Raw genomic sequence first — 23,267 nt, 5'->3', positions numbered from 1 at the left:
ACCGTCTTTCTCCTCATTCCAGCCACCTCAGGGCCCTGGGGCTGACATCTCTTTACATGAGCTTTTTACAGGACGGGCTCCTTCTTGGTGCCTCAAATGTCCCCTGTGTAGGGAGCTTTTCTGACCACCTTATATAAAAATGGCCAATCACCATGATTTTCTTTATATCAAGAAGCAACACAATATCTAAAATTAAGTTGATTTTCTAATTTGCTCTCTTCTCTGACAAAGCTGGAAGCCCTGTCTTACCCACGCCTGTGAATGGTGCCAGGACAGATTGTACTCAAACATCTGTGAAAGAAAATAATTACTTCTCGAAAATTCATTTGCTAAAAAAATAAACATGTTCATGATCTCCAATCAAACATGTTTCAAATCCGCAAACTAGATTACATAAAAGTCTATACTGATTGTAGATGAAAATGTTAAAAAAAAACTCTATGCTGGTTGTATGACAAACTGAAAAAAGTGGAGGAACAATACCTGAATGGGCTTCACTGAAATACATTAAAATCAATAATGCAATTAGCAACTTGTAACCTAGTCTCCCCAATTTTGCATCGACGTCAATCTTCCAGCTGCCTTTCCCTATAAACTGGAAAACTACTATTCCCAAGAGCACTGAAGGGACGTCTCTCACTCTCACATGCACCTTTCACGCCATTTCCTCAAAGCTCCCTAGTTCTAGAAATTGCAAGAGATAGACAAGTCATGACTAGAAATCCTTCCAGTTTTGCTGGGAATTAGTTATTTACTATCTCAAATCAAATAGGATTTCTCTCAGCTTACTGAGCCATGAAATATTTCATACATAGGCTGAGATTTATGATGAAAGATTAAATATTATTCTTCATATTCATCTGAGAAGTCTAGAAAAATCCACAGCTACACACTATAAAGTAATAGATATATAAAAATGAGACAAAACAGAAAATAGAAATATCCTCAAAGTACTGACTGATTCTGGTACAAATAAAATGTTATCTTTTCTGAAATAAACTTGTAAAGTAGAAAATGTGATGCTTTACACATCAGATCCCATTTCAACACTCTTACTGAGAGTCACAACTATGTTTAACTGTTTATACAAAACCCAATTAAACACAAAAGAATAAAAAACTATTACAAAGATAGTTAAGACATTACAGTCATTTTGTCATAATTTGGCATTAAAAACTAAGTTGAAAACTTTCAGGATTAAAAATTCCCAGATAGACAACTTCTTTTTATTATAGGCGACTGAAACACAAACACAAAAAAATCAGTAACAAAATTTTTTAAAGTGAAGTGGTGATTAAGGGAAATTACCAACACTTCACTTCTACAATTTAAGTTAAAAAGCACACACACCTCAATATGATAATCTCAAAGGATACTGTACCGTGACGCGAGCAGCTGACCCCCGCACACGCAGACGGGGAAAGCGGGAAAATGACCCGGTGATAAAGGCGATACAAGAGGCTCAAGCTCGCAGACAAACAATAGAAACAGAATTCTTCACTCTCCTTCCTTCCACCCCCCCTCCCTACCCACCCCCCAAGGTGTAGGAATAAGAATATTTTCTTGGCGCAAAACCCCACTCACCTGAACAACACAGTAAGACACCTGAAAATATGTGTGTATGTCACATATGCCTTCCCAAGGCCCTAAAAAGGACATCATCTTTTGACGAGAGTCACAAAGCCAATGAGACCCTCAGGGACATCCCAGTCCTGTTCCACGCAGCTTATAAGACTGTATTTCTTCCAACAGACTCACACTGCTTTCATTCATTTACACCAGATTCATTCAGCCTTACCAAAATATGCACGTAATGACAGTGAAGACAAGCAAAACAACAGAAATAACATTTAAGAAATGGTTGTGTCAAAAGAACTTAAATAAGCACATAAACTAAATATGAAAAGCATCCCATGAATCCAGTAACTTCTGATACAGCTGTCTAGACGAACAAGCTAGGGAAATACCACCAGGCACTTGCCTCTGTTCCTAAAGCTGTATTTCTAAACACCAGCATCGAGAGACTAGGATAAAAACAAATTGTCAAGTGCTATCAAATAGGATTTCTATATTAGATGATGAGATATAATAAAATGAGCACTGATGTAAAGCACTACATGCCCTGCTACAGCACTCAGAAGCCAGCTTACCGTAGTGCAGAGTAGACACCCAAGGACAGAAATGAATAATCGGGATCGTAGTACAAATACACAGACGACACGCAGTAGGGGAGGATGTCGATCACCCCCACGGCAATGATCTTCCCGTCAAGCCAGTACTGCTGGTGAAAAGAGCCATAACCACAATCTGGCCCGTTAGCAGGATTCTCTGCCTGCAGAAAAGTAGCAGATGCAAATATAAATGCCTTGTCATTTTTACATTAAAAATCTTAATAATCAATTATACTTTTATTCAAATTAGTAAGTCCTAAAACTTCCTCTTTGTTGCCATCATCTGCCCTAGTCAGATCCGGCAAAACATTTTACTTGTTAGAAAAAGTGAGCAAACAAACAGAGAAATCAACTTAGGATTTTTTTTTAATTTAATTGTTTTACTATTCGATAGTACGAAGTATAAGATTTACAAGAAAAGTAAGTAACATATTGAACTGTATTTTCCACACAAAAGTTGGAAAAGAGATGATATATAAGAGAAAGATAGAAAAGACAAAAGAAGGCTGGGTGAGAAAAGAACTGTCCACCTACTGCCAGTCAGGCCCGCTAAGTGGCACTACCCTACACGGGTAAGGCGTGCGGTCCCACTACGTGTGGTAAGAAACAGTTTCTGTGTCAGCGCAAAGGGCTATGACATTTCCCCTTATTAGCCAAAGCACAGTAAAGTTATTTCTTATCATTACGTACTGTAACTCTAATCCCACAGAAGAAATAGAGATTTCTGAGTATAACCATCTTTCTGTAAAAATCAGCTGAGTGATATTCCTCATTTTAAAGTTCAACAGGATTTCAAATATAACTTATTAAACGAAAACTATATAATAAAGGTTATGAAGCAGCATAAAAAATGCTTTGCTGGGAATGAATGGAAGTTAGAGATTAATTATTTAAGTGAATAAATACAAGACCTGTCTATGATTTTCCCACAGTTAAAATCACAGAGAATGTATACAGACAAAAGCTAGAAGGGAATGGAGAAAAATCAAAAGAGCAGACACACTAAATACTAAGACCAGAAACAAATTACAATATAGGAAATCTATAGAATATCTTTCATGAACATATATACAAAGAATCCTTATCAAAATATTATCAGATATAACAATATTTAGAAAGAACTCTACATCACAATGAAACAATTTATCCCAGTCATGCAAAGTTGGTTCAACATTAGAAAAGTAACATAAAAAAGAAAAGCAATTAATGTAATCTACCACATCAACAAGCTAAAAGCAAACCATGATCTTATCAACTGATACAGAAAACACATTTGACAAAATTCAGTCATAGCTAAAAACTCAACAATGTTGTCATACTATTTTAAATGATACATTTAAATAAGTTCTTTTCAAATATCCCTCGCATATTCAAGTCAGTAAAATACAGCAACATGAAAAGTATTTCAACACATGGTTCAAAGAAGTTTCTTGAAACTTGCTTTGCTATATTTTTCTTCCCAATGTGTTTTCTGACAAAATATAAATGATCAATACTGGTTTTGGTAAATCAGCAAATTCTATCTTTTTTAAATTAACTGTATCTGATTACAGTTCAACTTATAAAGGTAAAGGAAAAATAATAAATATATTCTTTGTGAGTCATAAATCCCACAGAAAAGAATCTGTCCTTTCAAAAGAATTAGCAAGACGATTTATTTATAGAAATGCTCACTGCAGTGTTGTTGGTTCCAGTGAGCTGGTGAATCACTACAACCAACATGCATGACCACAGAGTACCCCACGCAGCCATGAACAAAGAACAATCTTTTTCTCTTGATGCCCTAATGTAGACAGATACTCAAAATCACTTTAATAAAAATAGGTTCAAAAATGATCCTTTTTCATTATAAACAAACAGAAACAAAGAAAAATCTAACCAGTCAAAAGAAAAAAAACAGAAAACATGTGTTTACACACTTGGGCTAAGTGATTGAGCCCACTAAAAGGAACCCAGACTCCTTAGGTCAGAAGGAGTCACATTAATTGTCCATGGGGCGCAACCCCACAGTAGTAGCGAGGGCGCCCAAGTCACTGACCACTTCCTACTTGATGCCTTGAGAATCCTACTTTAACACCTGCAATTGTCACACTTCTTTCATCTCTTACTTAATCATTTAATCATTAACATGCATTAACTGGCTCCAACGTGGAAAGTGATACAAATACAAGTGATGCAGAAAAACATGGTGTAGGAAGGGCATGGTGGGACTTAGAAGAGCTCTTGGCCTTGGAGTCCCTTCTCCTTGGAAGAACTACTGAGTGCCCCAGAGAGGCTCTGATTATTGTCTGTACCTGTAGACATTCACTGTTTTAGACATTAAAAACAAAATCTTTTTTTTTAAGATTTTATTTATTCATGCATACAAGAACCGGGGTACAGGCCAGATGTGCAGGAGAGTGAGAGGATTCACCGGAGACAGAGCAGGGAACATAACAGTCAGATCGGCAGAAGTATACTGCTGAGGGGAGCAGCAGGCAAGGCAGGAGAGGTCTGCCTCGCCATGTGGGTATCTTGCCAGCCAGCCGGGATTGAACCTGTGGTGCAGAGGCTGCGGACAGCTTCACAGTGCAGCGCTCAACCGCCTGCACCACCAGGGAGGCCCTGAAAATAAAATCTTGAAAAATGTGCATTTGCTAATTCAATTAAAATAATATTAAACCAAATACTTGTTAACGTATTTTGTAAAACAAACAAACAAAAAAAAAACCCTGGTTTCCAAAACAACAAAATATTAGTGAGAAAAATGGTAGTTTTATACATTTTGCAAATCTCTTTAATGCCTGGCTTAACAGAGGACAGCTGGATTCTCACATCTGCTTCTGCATTTAATTTGTTGCCATCATGTAGCCTCTGGAAAACACCCCCATACATGTGTGGAAAATGAGAGTGAAAGGACTAATAAGACAAGTTAAACCTGAGGATCCCCTAGAAAGACCTCAGGGGCCACCAGGAGTTGCAGGCCCACACTCTTGAGAACACTGATAAAAACATATTTTAAAATATAGGAAGAGGGCCTCCCCAGTGGCGCAGCAGTTGAGCACTGGGCTGTGAAGCTGCCCACAGCCTCTGCAGCGCCAGTTAGAACCCCGGCTGCCATGAAGGGTCCCACATAGCACACACACCTCTCCTGCCACGCCCGCTGCTCCCCTCAGCTGTGTCCTCCATCTGTCTGCCTGTTCTGTTCCCTGCTCTGGCTCTGGTGAATTCTCTCACCTTCCGGCGCTTCTGACTGTATCCAGGTACTTATATAAATAAATAAATAAACAAACAAACAATTTTTAAGAAAAAATAAAATAAAATGTAGGAAAAGGAAAAGCCCACGACAACAAAGGAAGAGGCAGGCGACAGTGGCCTCGCCCCAGGGTTTGAGTCAGAGCATCTGGGCTGAGACCATCTCCACTGGATGCTTTCTGGCTATTTTACCTTAGCAAGACAGTTTCACTTCTTTTAAAAGTATCACTTTCTGTATTAAAAAAAAATCTTTTTACCAATTTTTAGAAACCCTGTTTTCATCAATTGCACTTCCATTTTCTGCTTAAGACCCTAGAAGAGCAGCTGTGGGCCCCTCAGCGCTTACTCCTGCATATTCAGTGGCCTGAGCAGTGGAAGCTGCCCTCAGGCCTTCACTGGCAGGCCAAATGCTCCAGTCTTCCAGGGGAACTCTGGGCGGACACAGAGAGTGCCTGCTGCCAGCAGCATTGAACAGCAGTAAGCCTGGGAGCTGGAGCTGTCTGTTCAGCCTGAATCCCTCCTTCACCCACCCTCTCAGCAGCGGCCTGCTCTTCCCTTCCCATCTCTTCATGGTCTGTAGACGCAGAGACCAGGCATGAACCCCCTGGACGCTCATGGGAGACAGTGCCAGCATGTGCACAACTTCCTGATTGCACCCACCACCCAAGAGGACCCCCCTCCTGTTGCAGGGACGGTGGCGTCCACAGCGCCCAGAGTCTGCTACACAGGGCAACCCTAGCAGGTTAACACAGATGCCTCTGTGAGAGGCTGGGGGTCAGTGCAGGGATGTCTCACCACCAAAGTGGTGGTTCCCAGAAAGCTGCCTGGATCTAGGTGGTGCAGGTTCCGGGTGAAGTGGCCAGCAGCAGGAGGGGCTCCAGTGGCCGCAGCAAACCTCAGCACAGCCACTGGCCTGTGATCTTGGTCAATGTGACACCAAATCAGGCAGGCTTCCAGTGGCATGAGCTGCCACTGAAGCTTCTCCCAGGTTCTCTTCAAATTCATGATGCAGATGCTACCACTTCTCCTTCCACAGACATACTGTTCCACTTGGAAGTCAAGGCAGATGGCACCAAGTGCGTTCCTGCTGCAAGGACTCTGAGGACATTGTCCTCCTTCATTTGCAGGACACCAACGGCTCCAGACACTACAAGTTTCCCTTTAAGTCACAACAGGTACCCAGAACAAGGCCGTGTGCACCTCTCTCTGGGTAGCTGAAAGCTCTTTCTGCATTTTAAAACAGGAATCACACTGCTGCTCACCCTCAAAGGTGAGAAACAAATGACAATGTACAAAAAGAGGACTCCACAAGAAAATCTGGTCCGATGTCTATGTTTGATTTTCTGGAATCTGAGTAACACATGCTAAAAGATCATGACTACAAAACTACATCATAGCTCACATATTAGCAAAGTTATTTAAACTTACAGCAAGTACCTTTAATTTCCTCATATAAATGATTTAGTGATGTGACTAGTAGTATTTAGTAGTTTATTTTTCTTAAGCCTGAAGTTTGCGTAGTTTTGAATATGTGCAAAGAATTAATTAGCAAAGTTATTTTTCACAAGTTCCTAAATTCCAGGGATTTAAGCTGATAGCAGGGGGGAAAATTATAAAGCTTGCCACCATTATGCAAAAGAAAAACATCTTAAATGTCAGGAGTCTTCTGTGACTGATGACTGTGCAGGACACCACTGAATCATGGAGAAACAAGGTCACTATTCAAAGACCAGTCTGGCTTCAAGTTCAAGTGCTCGGCAAATGGATGCATGTTTACTCAGGAAAAGTGCACGTGTCTCCTGACCCACCGCCTCCCTGCCCGTCAGTTATGCCCTAAAAAAACACTGTTAAGACTCAGAGGAATAGGCCAGGCATCACAGCCAATATCTGGAAGACTGAGGGGTTCACAGGCAGCATCAGGAAAAGTGTTCAGGGGCTTTAGGAGAGTAGCACCCCTGTGTCCTCTCTTCCAAAAGTACGTCTCCCGGATCACACCTGTTATACTCAAAAATCTACAATTAGACAATAGCGTCCTGAAATCTTCTGAACTATGTGTGGTGGTCCCAAGGACTATCATTTAGCACCTGATTAAAAGCCTACAATGCTTTAAAATAATTTACTTTTGCAGTTGTTTTGACTTCTTGATAGTTTCATCAAACTCTGCTTTAAAGATTGGATTCATTTAAAAATGAAAAACCCAAAGACACGCTCAACTATCATAGCATCACAATCTACACAATTTCTTAAAAAGAGGGGAAAAAGGGCCTCCCTGGTGGCGCAGCGGTTGAGCGCTGGGTTGCGAAGCTTCCTGCAGCCTCTGCAGCGCCGGTTCGATCCCCGGCTGCTCCCCGGCCACCGGAGGAGGGTCCCACATGGTGCGCAGACCTCTCCTGCCACCCGCTGCTCCCCTCAGCAGTGTACTTCGGTCCTTCTGCCTGCTCTGCTCCCCGCTCTGGCTCTGGTGAATTCTCTCACCCTCCCGTGCTTCTGACTGTACCCAGCGCTTGTATGTATGCATGTATCAATCAATCAATCAATCAATCTTTAAAAAAATAAATAAATAAACCCTTATTAAAAAAAAAAAAAAAAGAGGGGGGGAAAAAACCTCACACAGAAAAACCAGACTTTAAGGTATGCTCTATAATTATAATGATATGCTCTATAATTAAGAAATTAGGCATCAGATATACTACATTTAATTTGGCGAATGCAATAGCAGTACTCATGGGTGATATGTCACTTATCTTTGTGTGAGTGATTTAAACATCTAATACAACTAATTCCTCCTTTCCCAGCAGTCTGCACACTAACTGCAGCTGCCAAATGCACACACATGCTGGCTCCCAGCGTTGCTGTGTATCCTAAGAGTTGGGACAGTGGTTGGGAAAAGATTTCAATCCTGTTTCTGGTTCATGTCCAAAGGATAGGAAATGAAAATACCTTAAAAGTCTAAGTCTGAGAAAACCTGGTGGCTGGACACCTAGTTCCCACCCAGGAACTTGCAATTTCCCCCAACCCACCAGGAGAGGAGACCATCTCTCGGCCTCAGAGACAAGCCCTTCCAAGCCCTTCCAGGCTGACCGCAAAGCCTACCATTCAACGTGTCCTTGTTCTCCTGGCAAAACCCCTTCCTGAGGGAAGAACTACAGTCCCGAAGTGGCTGGGAACATGACCCAACGGGCTCAGCTACCGAGAGTTCTCATGATAACCATCAAGAAACAAGTCTGCATTTCAAGGTCACTGTGTCCTTTGCTGGCTGATTCTGACAATAACACACTGCAAGTACGCCGATTTGGTATCACGCTAGATAGCAGTATTTTACAGTCCATTTTCATTAGAGGAACCAAGCTTATTGGCCATAGCCTTCAAAACATTTTAATTATCTCAGTTTTGTATTCTTATGACTTCAATAGTGGCAACACGGACTTTTTAGTTCATACAGGCTTATTCTAATGTGATGATTTCCAACTACCACCTAAATTTTTATCCGAAGACAATTATGTTAAATGATTTTAATAAAACGAAAATACAGATAAAAGTGACAATGTTTTCTGTTATTCTACTTTAAGTAACATTTCCTCTCTCTAAAAAATTTTAAAAAGTTAATTTTACTAAGTAATAAAAATAACAACGTTGACATCCTTAAGATTAGGAAGAATTCATTCCATATTCCTATTGACACAATTCTATCAGTGCCACACAGAACTTTATGCTGGGTAAGCCTCTGACACCTCACTTTCATCAAAACCCTACACTGATAATCTAGTCACTAGGGAGGAAGAAACTACAGGCTCTCCCTCAGTGTCCGCTGGCAGAAACTAGCACCTAACTTACTACTGCTTGATTCATGGCTGTTAAATAAGGCCGTGACACTGACAGCAAACCTCTACTCACTTCCAAATTGGGAAGAAAGAATTAAGTTAAACAATATCATAAATAAGATAAGTCGATTACAGTACATTCCTATCAGGAACCATTAGCAGCTTTGGGTTAGATTCTTTCACACAAGGGGTTGGATTTAAGGGGACCGTCTTGCTGTTTGTTTTCCATTCTTCTCCCTTGTTCTTGGTTCACCTTTTCTTTTTTCTGTTTGTGAGACAGAAAACAATGATACAGGTGCTGTTATCTTCACTGCCGGACTATTAACTGTACCTATTTTTCTTTTTTTTTTTTTAAGGCTGCTCTGAGGGCCACGTTAGCCCTTGGGACATCCAGTAAAGCCTGCAGACTTCCTGTCCCAACTCAGGGTGGGGGGTGCTACATCTACCGGGTGGCCTGAGACTCAGCTGAACCTCACACAGTGAACATGACAACACCCCCAAAAAAGACTTCTCAGACCCAAAATGTCGACAGTGCAAGGCTGAGAAACCTTGCTCTAGGGCTTAGAAAATACATCTCAAATTTATCAGTGTCTGCTTTAAAATAATATCATTCTCACTTCGTGAAACTTAAAATCCTACAGAAGAATCATCCCATCTCTTCTCCTATTTTAACACTGTCACACACTAGTAGCTCTGACACTGAGTTCAACCCATCTACCTCACAGGTCTCGCTTTTCTTCAGACGCAAACTGGAACTACCCACCTCTCCAGGAGGCTGGCTGGGAAAGGTAAGAGAAGCGCCAGTGCAGCGCCCCGACACCAGCGGTGCAAGCTCCTTGGGAGTTTTGGTGAATGTGAGGATGATTTACATGACCTAAGACATGGCCCAGGAGGACACAGCGGAGAGGAGGCAGGGTGCGGCTGACGCAGTAGCTCTCCAGCACCTCCCAGCCCGAAGCGAGGACTGGCTGGCAGAGCCCGACACAGGGAGAATTTCAAGACTCTTAGTCTCTGATACATAATCCCTTTTGTTTACCTACATTAATTGAAGACATCTGTAGGTGGTGCCACACAAAATGTCATTCAGACCTAGAAATATCAATAAAGACGCCGGGAGAGAGAGGTCCCGTGCAACCTTGCGGGCACGGCAGTGGCTGCAGAGCCCCACGAAATCAGGAATATAATGGAAATACACGGCCTGACTTGACGAGGTGATAAAAGCTCTTTTCCCATAAAGCTTAATGAGCTCTATTAGTCTTCAGCTTACAAGAATGTAAAAGGGTCAGCCCCACAGAGGGAGGTAACTGACTCCCCACACATGGCTCCATTCAAATGACAGCAGATCAAATTACTGATGTCACTACTATAACCTGACAGTGCTGTTAGAGTCACGTGGCGGTTAACCGTTCAGGACTTCACAACAAAGGGGCTTGGTTCACTCACACTTGTTTTTGTGGACAAAGGGAAAGGCAACATCTCCTTCGTTTTTATTTATTTTTTTTATTTTATAGAGGCATGTTTTATTTATTTATTTATTTTGTTTGTTTGTTTTGTTTATACATGCACTGGGTACAGTCAGAAGCGCGGGAGGGTGAGAGAATTCACCAGAGCCAGAGCGGGGAGCAGAGCAGGCAGAAGGACCGAAGTACACTGCTGAGGGGAGCAGCGGGCGGCAGGAGAGGTCAGGAGAGGTCTGCGCGCCATATGGGACCCTCCTACGGTGGCTGGGGAGCAGCCGGGGATCGAACCTGCATCGCAGTGGCTGCGGGCAGCTTCGCAACCCAGCGCTCAACCGCTGCGCCACCGGGGAGGCCCCGTCTCCTTCGTTTTTAAATGCAAGTTTTATATTTTACTGTCTCTCCTGGAATTACTTTTATTTAAAATTAGGAAAGACGTTTGGGTATTTACCATATTCGTCACTTTCCTTCTGCAGCTAAAACAAAAGCTTAATGGCAAATCAAATATTCTCCCCACATTCTCTTCCTTGGCTAAACTTTGGGTCTCAGGCTCTGTGGGGGCAGAAGAGCAGATCCCTGAGCGCTGTGCTGCTGGAGACTTGGGGGGAACAGCCGCACAAAGCGGCCCCTGTGAAATTCCAGGTTGGAAAAACAGCAACAGAAAGCCCTTAAAATAGTTCTCAAACACTTCAGTCAAAGAAAGCATATTGGTCATCTTTTAAGCTTGCTTTCTGCCTTCCTCCCTCATGTCCATAAGCCCAGTAAGAAAACAAGACTGCTTGAACCAAGGCAAAACACAACCCCAGATGATTAAGTGGAGAAAGCAGATCAGACAGAAAATAACAGACACCGTCACTAAACTTTCACTGTGATATTTTCCCTTCTACTTCTCACCAAAGACTAAAGCTTCCACACACAGATTTCCAATATTGAACCAGAGTAGCAAGAGGTAATTAAGTACATAGATTTATTTGGTGCTAGGTGTATGACTACCACCATTCTATCTACACCTCAGAGCAACCAAAGTCGCCAAAGACCCTGACCCTCTATGCACCTCCAATCTAGCTAGGAAGAAAGACTGTCAACCGTATCAAAACCTAAACACTAGACCTGTGTGCTCTTAGCTGAGTTCTGCCAAATTATGGATGTGCGAGGTTCAGCCTTATTCCCATCGACCTTATTTAGGTATCTGTTCATTAATTCAGTCAACAAATACTCATTCAGCACCTCCTATATACTACTCCTTTACTAAGAATGGAAACATATTCTTAGCAAGAAACAATTTCAAGCAAGAAAAAAAGGTCCTCTTGCAATGGGCTTCCCCTAGAGAAAAGTCTACAGGAGAGGTGTACTTACAAGTATTTCTGTCACTGTCTAGTGACATCTTCAACCTGTAACCTGCCCCACTAAAGTGCCCTCCCAGTACCTCTGCATAGGGGAGCCAGGCACAATGACTGCCTTCAGCCCAGAACCCCTATTACTGGCTACCCCTGAGTTCTCGCTGCCATGAGTTAAGTCTAAAGATTACCAGCGTTCTCTCATCACCAAGTCCCCTCCTTTCAAGTCCAGACCCTATTTCCACATCCATCAGAGTTCCCCATGTCCACCCCAGTCCAACACTGACAAGAGCCATCACCCCAAAACTAGAAAATCCAACTCCTCTTCTGTTGGGGCTCCTTCTTTGAAGAGCACAGTAGAACAATTTAACATTTTGTAGCTAATGTTAACACTTTGTCTGTCTCCTTTCTAACTTCCAATTTCTGCATTCATGTTTTTAAATTGCGTTCTGCATGTATAATTTCCATCCTGCTTTTATTATCTCTTAGTTTAGCAAAAGCACTTTCATTGGCTCATCCACATCACTCATGAACACGCAGGCAGCAGGGGTTCTGCCACATGTCTGGCTGTACCGTGAGTTACATGACCTTTTCACACCACTGCCACATGATTGGCTGTACCGTGAGTTACGTGACCTTTTCACAACACTGCACAATTATTTGTTTATAATTTATTTTACCACTATAAGTAATGCTGTAACAAACGTTTGTGCAAGTTTTATCCCCCTCTTTGAAGATTTCTCTGGTAGTGAGCCTTAGACCAAAATTACTCAAGCAAAAGATGTGAATTTATAAAAGGTCCTTAATGTGTAGGACCAAATTGCTTTCTGCAAATGATGAAGTTTAAAAACATCCCATCTCATCACATCTCCACAAGAATTCACTTGCAGAGAAATCCTGATAGGTGAAAGACTGCATAGCACTGTTGCTTTAAATCACATTTCTTCGATTACTTTTAAGGTTAAATTACAAAACATTTACTGCCATTTGCATTTCATCAACAAGCTGATAAAATCCAACCAAATATTATGCAAAAAAAATAGCATGTTTTAAAACTGATTCTAAGAGATCTAAAACTGATTCTAAGAGATCATATTAACTATATATAACTTTTTATCACACTTTTTTCTCCAGTTGCCTTTTGACTACATTTGCTTTCATGAACAGAATTATGGATTTTTTTGAGTTACTTCCCGTTCTATGCTAGAAAGTGCTTCTTCCACTGAAGAATTGGTTATATCACTTTTATCTGTCTTCAAGTTTTTTATGGTTTTATTTTTATCATTTCTAAACATTTTTTAAAAACATTGTGACAGGGATCATGTTCATTTCATTTTTATCACCCAATAAATAAGAATTATCTCCATTTTAATCAAAAGATTAAATGGTTTGCTCATAGCCATCCACTCTCTCATTTCAAAGCTTAGGATCCTACCACTAAAACTGCTTTCCACTTGATCCTGGTTATTTAGAAAAGTAACCAGACACGGATGGCGCTAACCTCCGTGGTCTGGTTAGTTTCCCCTGGCAATCTTTCAAGCTGGCCACCAGAAAAGGTCCATGTCCCTGGCTGGGCCACACTATACGACAGTAACAGCTTCACTATCGCAGGAACATTGTTCCAGAGGCAGAAGAGGGAACGTGTGCCTCGGAGACGATGTCGTATGGAGGCTCCACCTGAACAGGGAAATCTTTACTTTTTTTTTAAGATTTTTTTTTTTTATTTATGTATACAAGAACTGGGGTACAGGCCAGAGGTGCAGGGGATGAAAAGATTCACCAGAGACAGAGTGGGGAGCAGAACAGGCAGACTGACAGAAACACACTGCTGAGGGGAGCAGCGGGCGAGACAGAAGAGGTCTGCTGCACCATGTGGGTCAGCTCCCTGGCCGGGGATCAAACTCAGGCTGCAGTGGCTGGCAACAGCTTGATAGTGCTGAGACTTTAATCCCCGCACCACCAGGGAGGCCTGGGGAAATCATTTTGACATGCTGGGGATGGGGGTGAGGAGGGGAACAGAGTGATATTAACAAAAGAAACAAAAGAGAGACTAAGTGAAAGCCAGCAATTTATTGTGTGGGAGTGAAGAACAGCCTAAGCAGAGAATATAAAAGATTACTAAAATTTGAACAACACTTTATAAGCTGCTCCCAAGTTGACTGCTCATTTGAAAGATCAGAATTATTAACTGTATTTGAAAGATAAGAAAACTCATGCTCAGGGCCTCCCAGGTGACGCAGCGGGTTGAGCGCTGTGAGGCTGTCCGCAGCCTCTGCAGCCTCTGTTCGATTCCTGGCCTGCCAAGAAGCAACCCACATGGCCCCACACACCTCTCCTGTCACGCCCGCTGCTCCCCTCAGCAGTGTACTTCAGTCCTTCTGCCTGTTCTGTTCCCCACTCTGTCTCTGGAGAATTCTCTCACACCCCGCACCTCTGGCCTGTGCCCCAGCACTTATATAAATAAATAAACCTTTAAAAAAAAAAAAGAAGAAGAGCCTCCCTGGTGGCGCGGCAGTTGAGCGCTGGGCTGCGAAGCTGCCTGCAGCCTCTGCAGTGCCAGTTCGATCCCCAGCCGCCAGCGAGGGTCCCACATGGCGCGCAGACCTCTCCTGCTGCGGCCGCTGCTCCCCTCAGCAGTGTACTTCTTCGTCAGTCTGCCTGTTCTGCTCCCCGCTCTGGCTCTGGTGAATTCTCTCACCCTCCTGTGCTTCTGACTGTACCCAGTGCTTGTATAAATAAATAACTATTTAAAAATAAAAAAAAGAAAAGAAAACTCATGCTCAGGGAGGGTGAGATTTCCCAGTGCCAGCTGGTGATAGTGAGGACCCCACATGAGACCCAGCTGGTGTTAACCCAACTTCCTGTGCGCATGCCCTGCTTCTCCCTTGCCTACTCCTTTCCTGAAGTCTCACCGATCCTCTTCAAGTTATTTATCAACATCAGCTCACAAGGATATCTAATTCTCGGAATATCTAATACTTCTTTCTTTATCAAAGAATTTATCACTGGTTCTCAGGTCCACCCTGCAAAACCACGGGAGCGTTAGATGAGAAGGGGAACGAAGCAGCCAGAATAGAGCCTGTGTTTAAGAGCCCAGGGAAAGGCAAGTCCTTTGCACCTCTGCATCCTATTCTGGATTTTCAAATGATCTCTCAACTAAATGAAACTTCTTTGCTGACAGCCTCTGCCCATGATTCTCCAGCTCACTCTTGACACCAGGACCACTTATGAAGAGGAAGGCTGACGTTAAACAGTTATGGTAGTAACAGAGCTACAATAAGATGCTGTAAAATGAAGGACTGATTTTACTCTCTTTATTGCAAAAGAAAATGTACTTAAAAGAAGAAATGACCTGTTTTGGAGATGAACAGCTTTATAACTTACAGGAATTCCTCTGAGGAAAAAACTCTGCACTCGTCTCATTAACATTATTAAAGTACGTCACAACAAAATGATCCCTCCAAACTTACCAATAAATGCCTAGTAAAAGACACCAACAGTGATGCTCAATTAGCAATTCCAGCATCAAGGTAAATGAGTAAACTCTTACCTCCAAAGGTGAACTGCAAAGGAATCTTGTGAACTGCAGAGTCCAATTTGAAGAGAATCCATTTCATCCATTAAATGGGCAGCAAAAGAGAAAACACAAAAAAGGGAAAGACTATTACACAATTTTTCAGCAAGCGCATCTAAAGTTAACCGTAAAGTCTATATTAATGTTTTCATACATTGAATATTCACCCAGAATATAGAACAGTTGGATCTACTAAGAAGTCTTAAACACTTTTTTAAAGCTATATTAAAGCAAGCACAAATTAGTCTTGAAATACTTTGGTTTTTAAAATTTATCTCACAATCCCCATGTAATAAAAAAGCATCCTTTAAGGGAGGACTGAGCAATCTTCCTGATCACAAATGCCAGTGGCAGTTAAGAAACGACCAAAAGAAAAAAGATATAAAACCAAAGGGAGAGCCAAGAGGACAGAGGAATAAAATGAGGCCGGGGAGAGAGGCTGGCTGAGCCCCAGTGAGGAGGGACTTCTTCCTCCACAGTAAAGACACCTGGGCTCTGAGGTTTCCCGGGTCTGCATGCATAAATTTTCTCTGTTCTCTCCCTCTCACGTACACAGAGGTTTATCGAATATCCTCTGAAACTAAGTGTTCCACCTGTTTCTCAGCATTTAAATAAAGAGACAAACTGGGGGCGGGGGGCGGGGGGGGAGGGCTATGAACAAATGACAAGCAAACCGCACAGGTCAGCACTGAAACGAGAACTGTCCCAAAGCTTCATACGTATTCATGATGGCAATTCATAATGTTTTCTTTGATATGATTTACAAAATCAACATTTCAAATCCTTTGAGATTTACTGTAATAATAAAATATCCAAGTATGTAGTATAAACTCTTGATCTTTCTAAATGCAAATTCACTACAATAAAAAAATGTAAGTGCAGGCCTGTTTCCAAGCTGTCTTGGACTTCCTCTTCACAACAAAGCTAGCTAGAACTCACAGGGAATACAGATAACTTGATTTTCTTTTATAGATACACACTGAAATACCTCTCAATGAAATTACATGATGTCTGGGATTTCCTTCAAATCACTGGGGAGCTGGACGGGAAGTAATGAGGAGAACGAGAGGAGTGTACATATAAAACAAGACGGAGCAATGCATTAAACTAGTGAAGACAGGAGATGGATACATGATTCAATACAGGGGTCTCTCTACTATGTGAATACTTTAAGTTTCCCATAAAAAAAGTTTTATCAGACACTTCCTCCCCCCAACCTAAAGCAAACACATTCCTAAAATATAACTAGTACATACCAAAGTCACATAATTAACTAACACCACCTAGAAAGAGTACACTAAAATAAAGACCATAAAAATTTTTGTTAAATATACTCAATTATACGAACTATTAAGAGAACTTTCTGAAAGTGCAAGATATGCCAAAATTAAAAATTTGTATAATGCTGATTTGAAACAAATAATTCTATTAATATTCAAAGTGCAACTTTTGTGGTTTCAGATTCTTTCTAAAGGAGTCCAACAGAAGACTATCCCTTCCCTTCCAAGAAAGAGCAAACAATGCTAGCTGGAAAACTGGCCAGTCCTAACAGTGGAGAAAAAGGAGGCATGGTGAGTGTCTATTTAAAATGAGAAATGCGGCCTCCCTGGTGGTGCAGGGGGTTGGGACGCAACCTACGAGGCTGGCTGAGGCCACTGCATGCACAAGTTCGGTCCCTGGCCAGGGAGGGAACGACATGGAGCAGCGGGCCTCTCCTGGCTCGCCTGCTGCTCCCCTCAGCAGTATGTTTCAGTAGGTCTGCCTATTCTGTTCCCCACTCAGTCCCTGGTGAGTCCTCTCACCTTACCCCCCCTACCCCCTGGCACTTCTGGCCTGTGCCCCAGCTCTCGTATGCATAAAAATGAAGTGGATCTTGAAAAAAAAAAAAAAGAACACGACGAAATCTATTCTTTAAATAAATTAATTAATTAAATAAAATGAGAAATGCGCTATTGCAGTTTTCTATGCTTTCCCCCAACAAGTGCATGTTAACTCTATCACACAGTATGCTTTAGTAGCTCTGGTTCACTAGTAATTGATGCATCAATTAGAATGGAAGTTATTTAAATTATGATACAGAGAAGCACATAAACTTCTCAAAGAAAACGAATGTCTCCTTGAAGCTCCAGGAACCTGCATATACCTCTGTCATGTGTTTATGAAACATTCCTGGCACAGCTTTTCAAAATAGACCGAAAAATTTTTGCCCCGTTTGAAGCTGCAAAACATGAAACGCATATACAAAAGTTCTCAATCCCCAAAGCAGTAAAAACAGAATAACAAATCACAAGATACACATTCACTCTCCTACTCACAGGATATAAAAAAGGTTCCAAAAATGCTGCTTCTTCATTAGTGCACCAGAAAAACCCACTGCTATTCACTTACCAAGTTATCTCATACTGAAGTTACATATACACAGTACAAATAGCAATGTTTTTAGAAAGAACTACAAAAAGCAGACATAATTACAAAATATACTTGTATATCTGCTGACACTGAGAGGAGAAATTATCATCTTTTAACAAATACCACCATAATGTCTGATCAGTATAAAAAAGGGTTCAACTTTGTTGTGAATATGAAACTGTTCTAAAAAATAAAATCTACAGTAATTTCCAGCCCCAGAAAAAAAAAAAAAATATGGCCATGGCTGTGTGAATGTGGCCAAAAATACCACTTAATGGGAATATTTAACATGTGTAAGAGAAAGATCCTATTTTAGATATTTAGGCATAATGTTGACAAAATAATTTAATATAGTTTACAAAATTAGCTCACTGATATCGCAGGTAGGAATACACTTCATCATTTAGAGACAACTGGTGGTAAACACGGCTATAGTCTCTGTGTATTTTAAAGATGACTAGTAGGAAATATCAGATTTCATTTAATTGGGTTTAATACAGTTGAAAATTTGTTTGATATTTGGCTTTTCAAACTTAAACAGGTAAGTTCCCTGTCAATAACAATAATTTATTTGATACATTCATAAAATTTAATTCACAAAACTTTGCCATTTATCCTAATAATTGGTTTATTATTTAACATACATATTTTAAAAGCTTAAAGATCATGTTCTGTTTTTAGAATCCAGGCACTAAAGGCACCAGCCCCACTGTTTAAATCTGGGGCCTCTGATGCCCTGCTGCCCAGCGCCCTTCCCCCCACCAGGCAGCTCCCTCTAGCTCCCCAGGCCTGACCCTGCAGTGCCGGCGGCCTGTCTCATCTCTGGCTCCTTCCAGAGAAGCAATTAACGGTTCTAAATTTTCCAAGCACACAAAATTGCAGCTAAATATCCTGTCAGTTATGATTACCAAATTCTTTTTTCAAGACTTGTCATTAATTATACCAATTATTGGAGGTGGGAAGAGAGGCAAGAACACACACTAATTTTGTCAAAATATCCCAATAAAAATATAATCAATTCTTTTGTAATGTAAAATATCCAACATTTATGCAACTTAAGTTTCTATGTCTCTGAAACATCCATTCCTGCTTAATAATTTCTACATTTGAAAGAAAAAGGAACAATGAATGGCAATTTTGGCAAATATAAGCCACAATTTTTTTCTAAACCATGGAATAGAGACAAGGTGTACCTATTTGTTGAAGTGGGATTCCAGCCTCCTCACTGCTACCCTGCGGGTCACCCGCATATATAAGCTGGTGGCAAAAACACTTCTGCTGGGCCTGTGTCATCTTAGCACATATTTTGACCAGGGGGCTTTTAATTTTAAAACCTTTTAATTTTAAAAGTCCCCTGGTCAAAATAATAACAGAATATATCAATAACTTAATTATTATTAAAAACTAACACTTGATTAACAAACACAGTAATGGTTCCAGGCACTGCCTGCACACTTGCCAGAAGAGCTGACTGCAAGAGCAAGTATCTCCACATTATGCCAGGTGCATGTATTTCCAAAAACTTTATTAGCACTTTAACATTAACACAAATCAATGAAAAGAAGTTTGTTAAATATATTTTAAAATTCACTTTGTTAGCTAAAATGTGCAAAGGCCCGTGCCCACACATCTCTGCATGCCCAGGATCCACCACAGGACGGGAACAGGGGAGGCATTAACGTTTACACAAGTAACGGAATAGCATGAACGTCCACCTCCAACAGCCCAGGAAAAATGGGAAGCATTCTCAGTATAAAATGTTGAGCTATTTCTAGAATGATGTCACAGAAAAGCTAACTATTAAAAAAAAAAAAAAGTCAGCTGCTTTTTAATCACGTGAGCAGTCAGCTACAATTATTTGGCATATAAAATGAATTACCACAGCAAAAACACAAACTTCCCTTGTTTAGACTAGTCATCAATAGGCGGTAGGGTTCACCTGTCAAGTTGTTAGCAGGAGTCATAAAACTTGCGGCTCCTCAGATTTAATGGGGAAAGCAGACCCAAAATACAAAAACCGAAGACAAACGGCAACTCACAGCAAGATCATTCCTATCACACGAGCTTTGCACTCACTAAAATGTGCTTAACTCATTCTAGGTAAATTTCTCAACACTCTTTCAGGAAATTGAAAGCAGCTTTTACTTATTACAGAAGACAACTGTCAAGAACTTTTGCCATCATTTGGATTTTCCTTCTGCTTCACATCACAAGTTTCAAAAACACTTTTCTATCTGGGTAGTTTTCCACTTGGCAACAAAGGCTATTTCTTACCAGTCAGCTCAGCTGCTCACTTGCCGGGCGAAAATCCGCAGGTACCCACCCACCCCACCCCACCGGCGAGCGGTTCTGCCCTCGGCACATCCCTGGAGAGCAGTGCAGGGGCACAGAAGTGCTGCAGATTACACTGTGTGATGCCGCTTATTTTCAGAAGGAGAGATCGACTCTGAGAGTTAGCCAGGAAAGCTATCACCGGAGCAAAAGAACAGAAACACAGAGTCCCCTCTGTCTCTACTTCTAAGTAAAGCAATTAAGAAATACACATATAAATAAATCCTCACCAGAGGATACCTTTCACAGGTTTTATGTGGTAGAGTAAAGATTTTAAAGACTAAAATTACATGAAACAACATGCAAGAATATTTTTTCCTTTAAAAGGGCTAATTCTAATTTAATAGTAAATTGAAAACATGTAATCAAGGAAAAACAGGATTCCATTTGCAAGTGCAGGCCGGACAGGTGGAAGCATCAACTGCGCATCCCGAGACTCGCAAGGGCTAAGTCCGTGTCCCAGCAAATCGCGTCAGGCTAGTCAATTGAGCACCCTCACTCAGTCGAGCATGACCTTCCTTCATCCTCATTACACACCCTGTTGGGCTATTCCCCCCCCCCCAACCTGAAGTGGAGAGAACAGAGGGCCCAGGAGCCTGCTCAGTCTCGTGGGTGTTAAGTGGGGAAGTGAAGACTTATTTAAGGGGTGTCTGATGGGCGTTCACACCCTCCGTGCTATCGCTCTTACTGCCCAAATGAACGGAACTGCACACGCGACTAGCACGTGGGGTATGGCAGCGCCCTCACGCCTGTACCCCCTGGAATTCATCGGTAATTCACGTTTGTTCCAGGCAGGTAGGCAGTCAAGAGTCATGATCCATTTCAGGGCAAACACATCATCTGACACCCAACATTCTGACTCTCTGTCTCATTCCTCAGCCTTCAGGGAAAAACATACGCATGTTAACTCTAATAGTTACTGTATTTATATTAAGTTAAACCTCAACCAGAGGACAATTATCAAGTTACTCCAGAATCTAGACACTCAAACAAAGGCAAGGCCCCAGTCTTTGGTGGAAATGAAGACTCAAAAAAGGCACTTCCTAGAGCTTACACCCCAACTCACAGGTGGACCCTCAAGTTCCTCTCCCCATTTTCCTCTTGATTGCTACTTTACTAACAATATTGTGACAATCTGGTTTCCAAGTCCATAACCAATACATCCACGTCTCCTTCACACCCACGCCCCTATTCCCACATGGTCACCGGCTGCTCAGCCACTGTGACTGACCAGCGTGTCATGCTTGCTGCCAGCGTCTGGCACTGGCCCTGCCCCACCTCCCCAAAGAGCTCACACCACAAGAGCAAGGGCTCTTCTGCCGCTTCACCTGCTCCTTCACCGACCAGTGCACTACCTGGCTAACTACCAAATGCCTCCCAAACCCAGGATGTGCTCAATCAATGTTTCAAAACTGCAAATTAGACAGAGAAAGAATAATGAGACCAGACGAAGGGCCAGAAATGACCACAAAAAGAGAAAGGAAGAGGATGAAGGCAGAGCAGTTGGGGTGTGCAGCAACTGAGTCACTGCAAGGGGAGGACACTCTTGAGGGGGCACGAGAGCCATTCCTCACGGGCAGGTGAGAGAAGGCAGGAGGAACACAGCACCAGTGGGGAAAGAATGTCACTGTAAGTGGCTTGAGTATATAAAACTTAGCCATAAAGGTGTCTGGGTTATGCAGAAAATTAGCTCAGGTTGAACATTTCATTCGCCGACATTCTACAGTAATTGTTTAGGCCCACTGTGACTTGTGCCTGCAGTAATGCTATGTCTAAAGAGCAGTGAAACCTGCAGACACTGCTCTGAGCTGACCACACACGTTATTTTGGGAAAATTAATTCTCTAAATAAGAGAAGTTCATCTATATTATCACTGAGGTTCTTTCATGACCTCAGACAAATTTTGGAAATTACTGACCAAAAGACTCTTTAAAGGAAAAATGTTGCCAGAGCAGACTTTAACTCTACTCTATGCACCTCTCCCCCACATTAACACTGCTGGGGAGACCATCGTGCCTCTACTCTGACTTATTTTAAGCAAATGATTCAAAAGCCCTTGTAATTTAACTACCATTAACAACACATATCTTGTCATGCAGCTTAAGATAAACAAAATACAAAAGTGCCCTGACTTAGAGGGATGCTCGAAAAATGTGTTTCTTTTGATTAAATTATACATGGCTGCCAAAGCCCTCTACTTTATTCAAGTAAGTTAGCCCTGGACTTACAAACATATATAAAAGAAAAAAAGCCCACAAAATTTCAAAATGCTCAGATCTTGACATCATTCAAATTCCATTAATTATATGCCAGAATTATCTATAAAAGAGTTTTTCCCTATACACACTTGTCTCGTTTCTTTGCACAATTTTCATGTCTTCCCTCTTTATTTCTTCACATAATCGAAGGAAAATGTCCTTCTGATGCAGTGAATAATTTTCTAAATATGAACTATTCATGTACACAGAGCAAGACTGTGAAGAGGGAGAAATGAAGCTAAAAGCGTCTCTAAGGTTAAGTTCCAGAAAATATTTAAATGTTTAACAAGCAAAGAATCACTGCAATTATCAGATTCAAGACCTCTATGCAAATTTCTTCTAAAATATGGAGGCAAAAAAATCGCGCATCCCTCCTTCCGAGGCTACTGGGAAAGAGCAGTGCCATCGCCCCATGGCCACTGGGGAGGCGCCAGGAGCAACGCTGCCCTGGGCTGGAGCGCCACCTGGTGGCTGCAGGAGACAACGACCACGGCTTCTGCCACCTTCATTCCCCGGGGTCAGAAGCAGCACCTGGGTGAGCCCTCTTCACCACAGTCACGGTCCCGGGGATCCGGGAGGCCTGAAAGTGAGATGTCTTCCCAAAGAAAGTGCCGCTGGGAAGTGAATATTCCCTTATATGTGGGTCTCTCCTGGAAACTTCTCTGAACTAATTTA

At 41.8% G+C, this 23,267-nt stretch overlaps 1 protein-coding gene across 5 annotated transcripts in view; it reads right to left on the bottom strand.

Moving 5' to 3' along the window:
• The window catches only part of ATE1 (arginyltransferase 1), a gene marked incomplete at both ends in the record, with an annotated part of 98,590 nt that overhangs the window by 56,734 nt on the left and 18,589 nt on the right, over nt 1-23,267 (bottom strand). For all 5 annotated transcript variants that reach the window (XM_084245772.1, XM_084245771.1, XM_084245768.1 and 2 more), the window contains 2 exons: nt 2,151-2,332; nt 15,571-15,603. In XM_084245772.1, the coding sequence (XP_084101898.1) occupies nt 2,151-2,332; nt 15,571-15,603 (215 nt within the window). The remainder of the gene's footprint in view (nt 1-2,150; nt 2,333-15,570; nt 15,604-23,267) is intronic.

Source organism: Talpa europaea, assembly GCF_964194135.1.
Source record: "Talpa europaea genome assembly, chromosome: 10".
Lineage (NCBI taxonomy): Eukaryota > Metazoa > Chordata > Mammalia > Eulipotyphla > Talpidae > Talpa > Talpa europaea.
The sequence above is the reverse complement of the archived record's forward strand: the minus strand, read 5'-3'. Positions and strand labels throughout refer to the sequence as shown.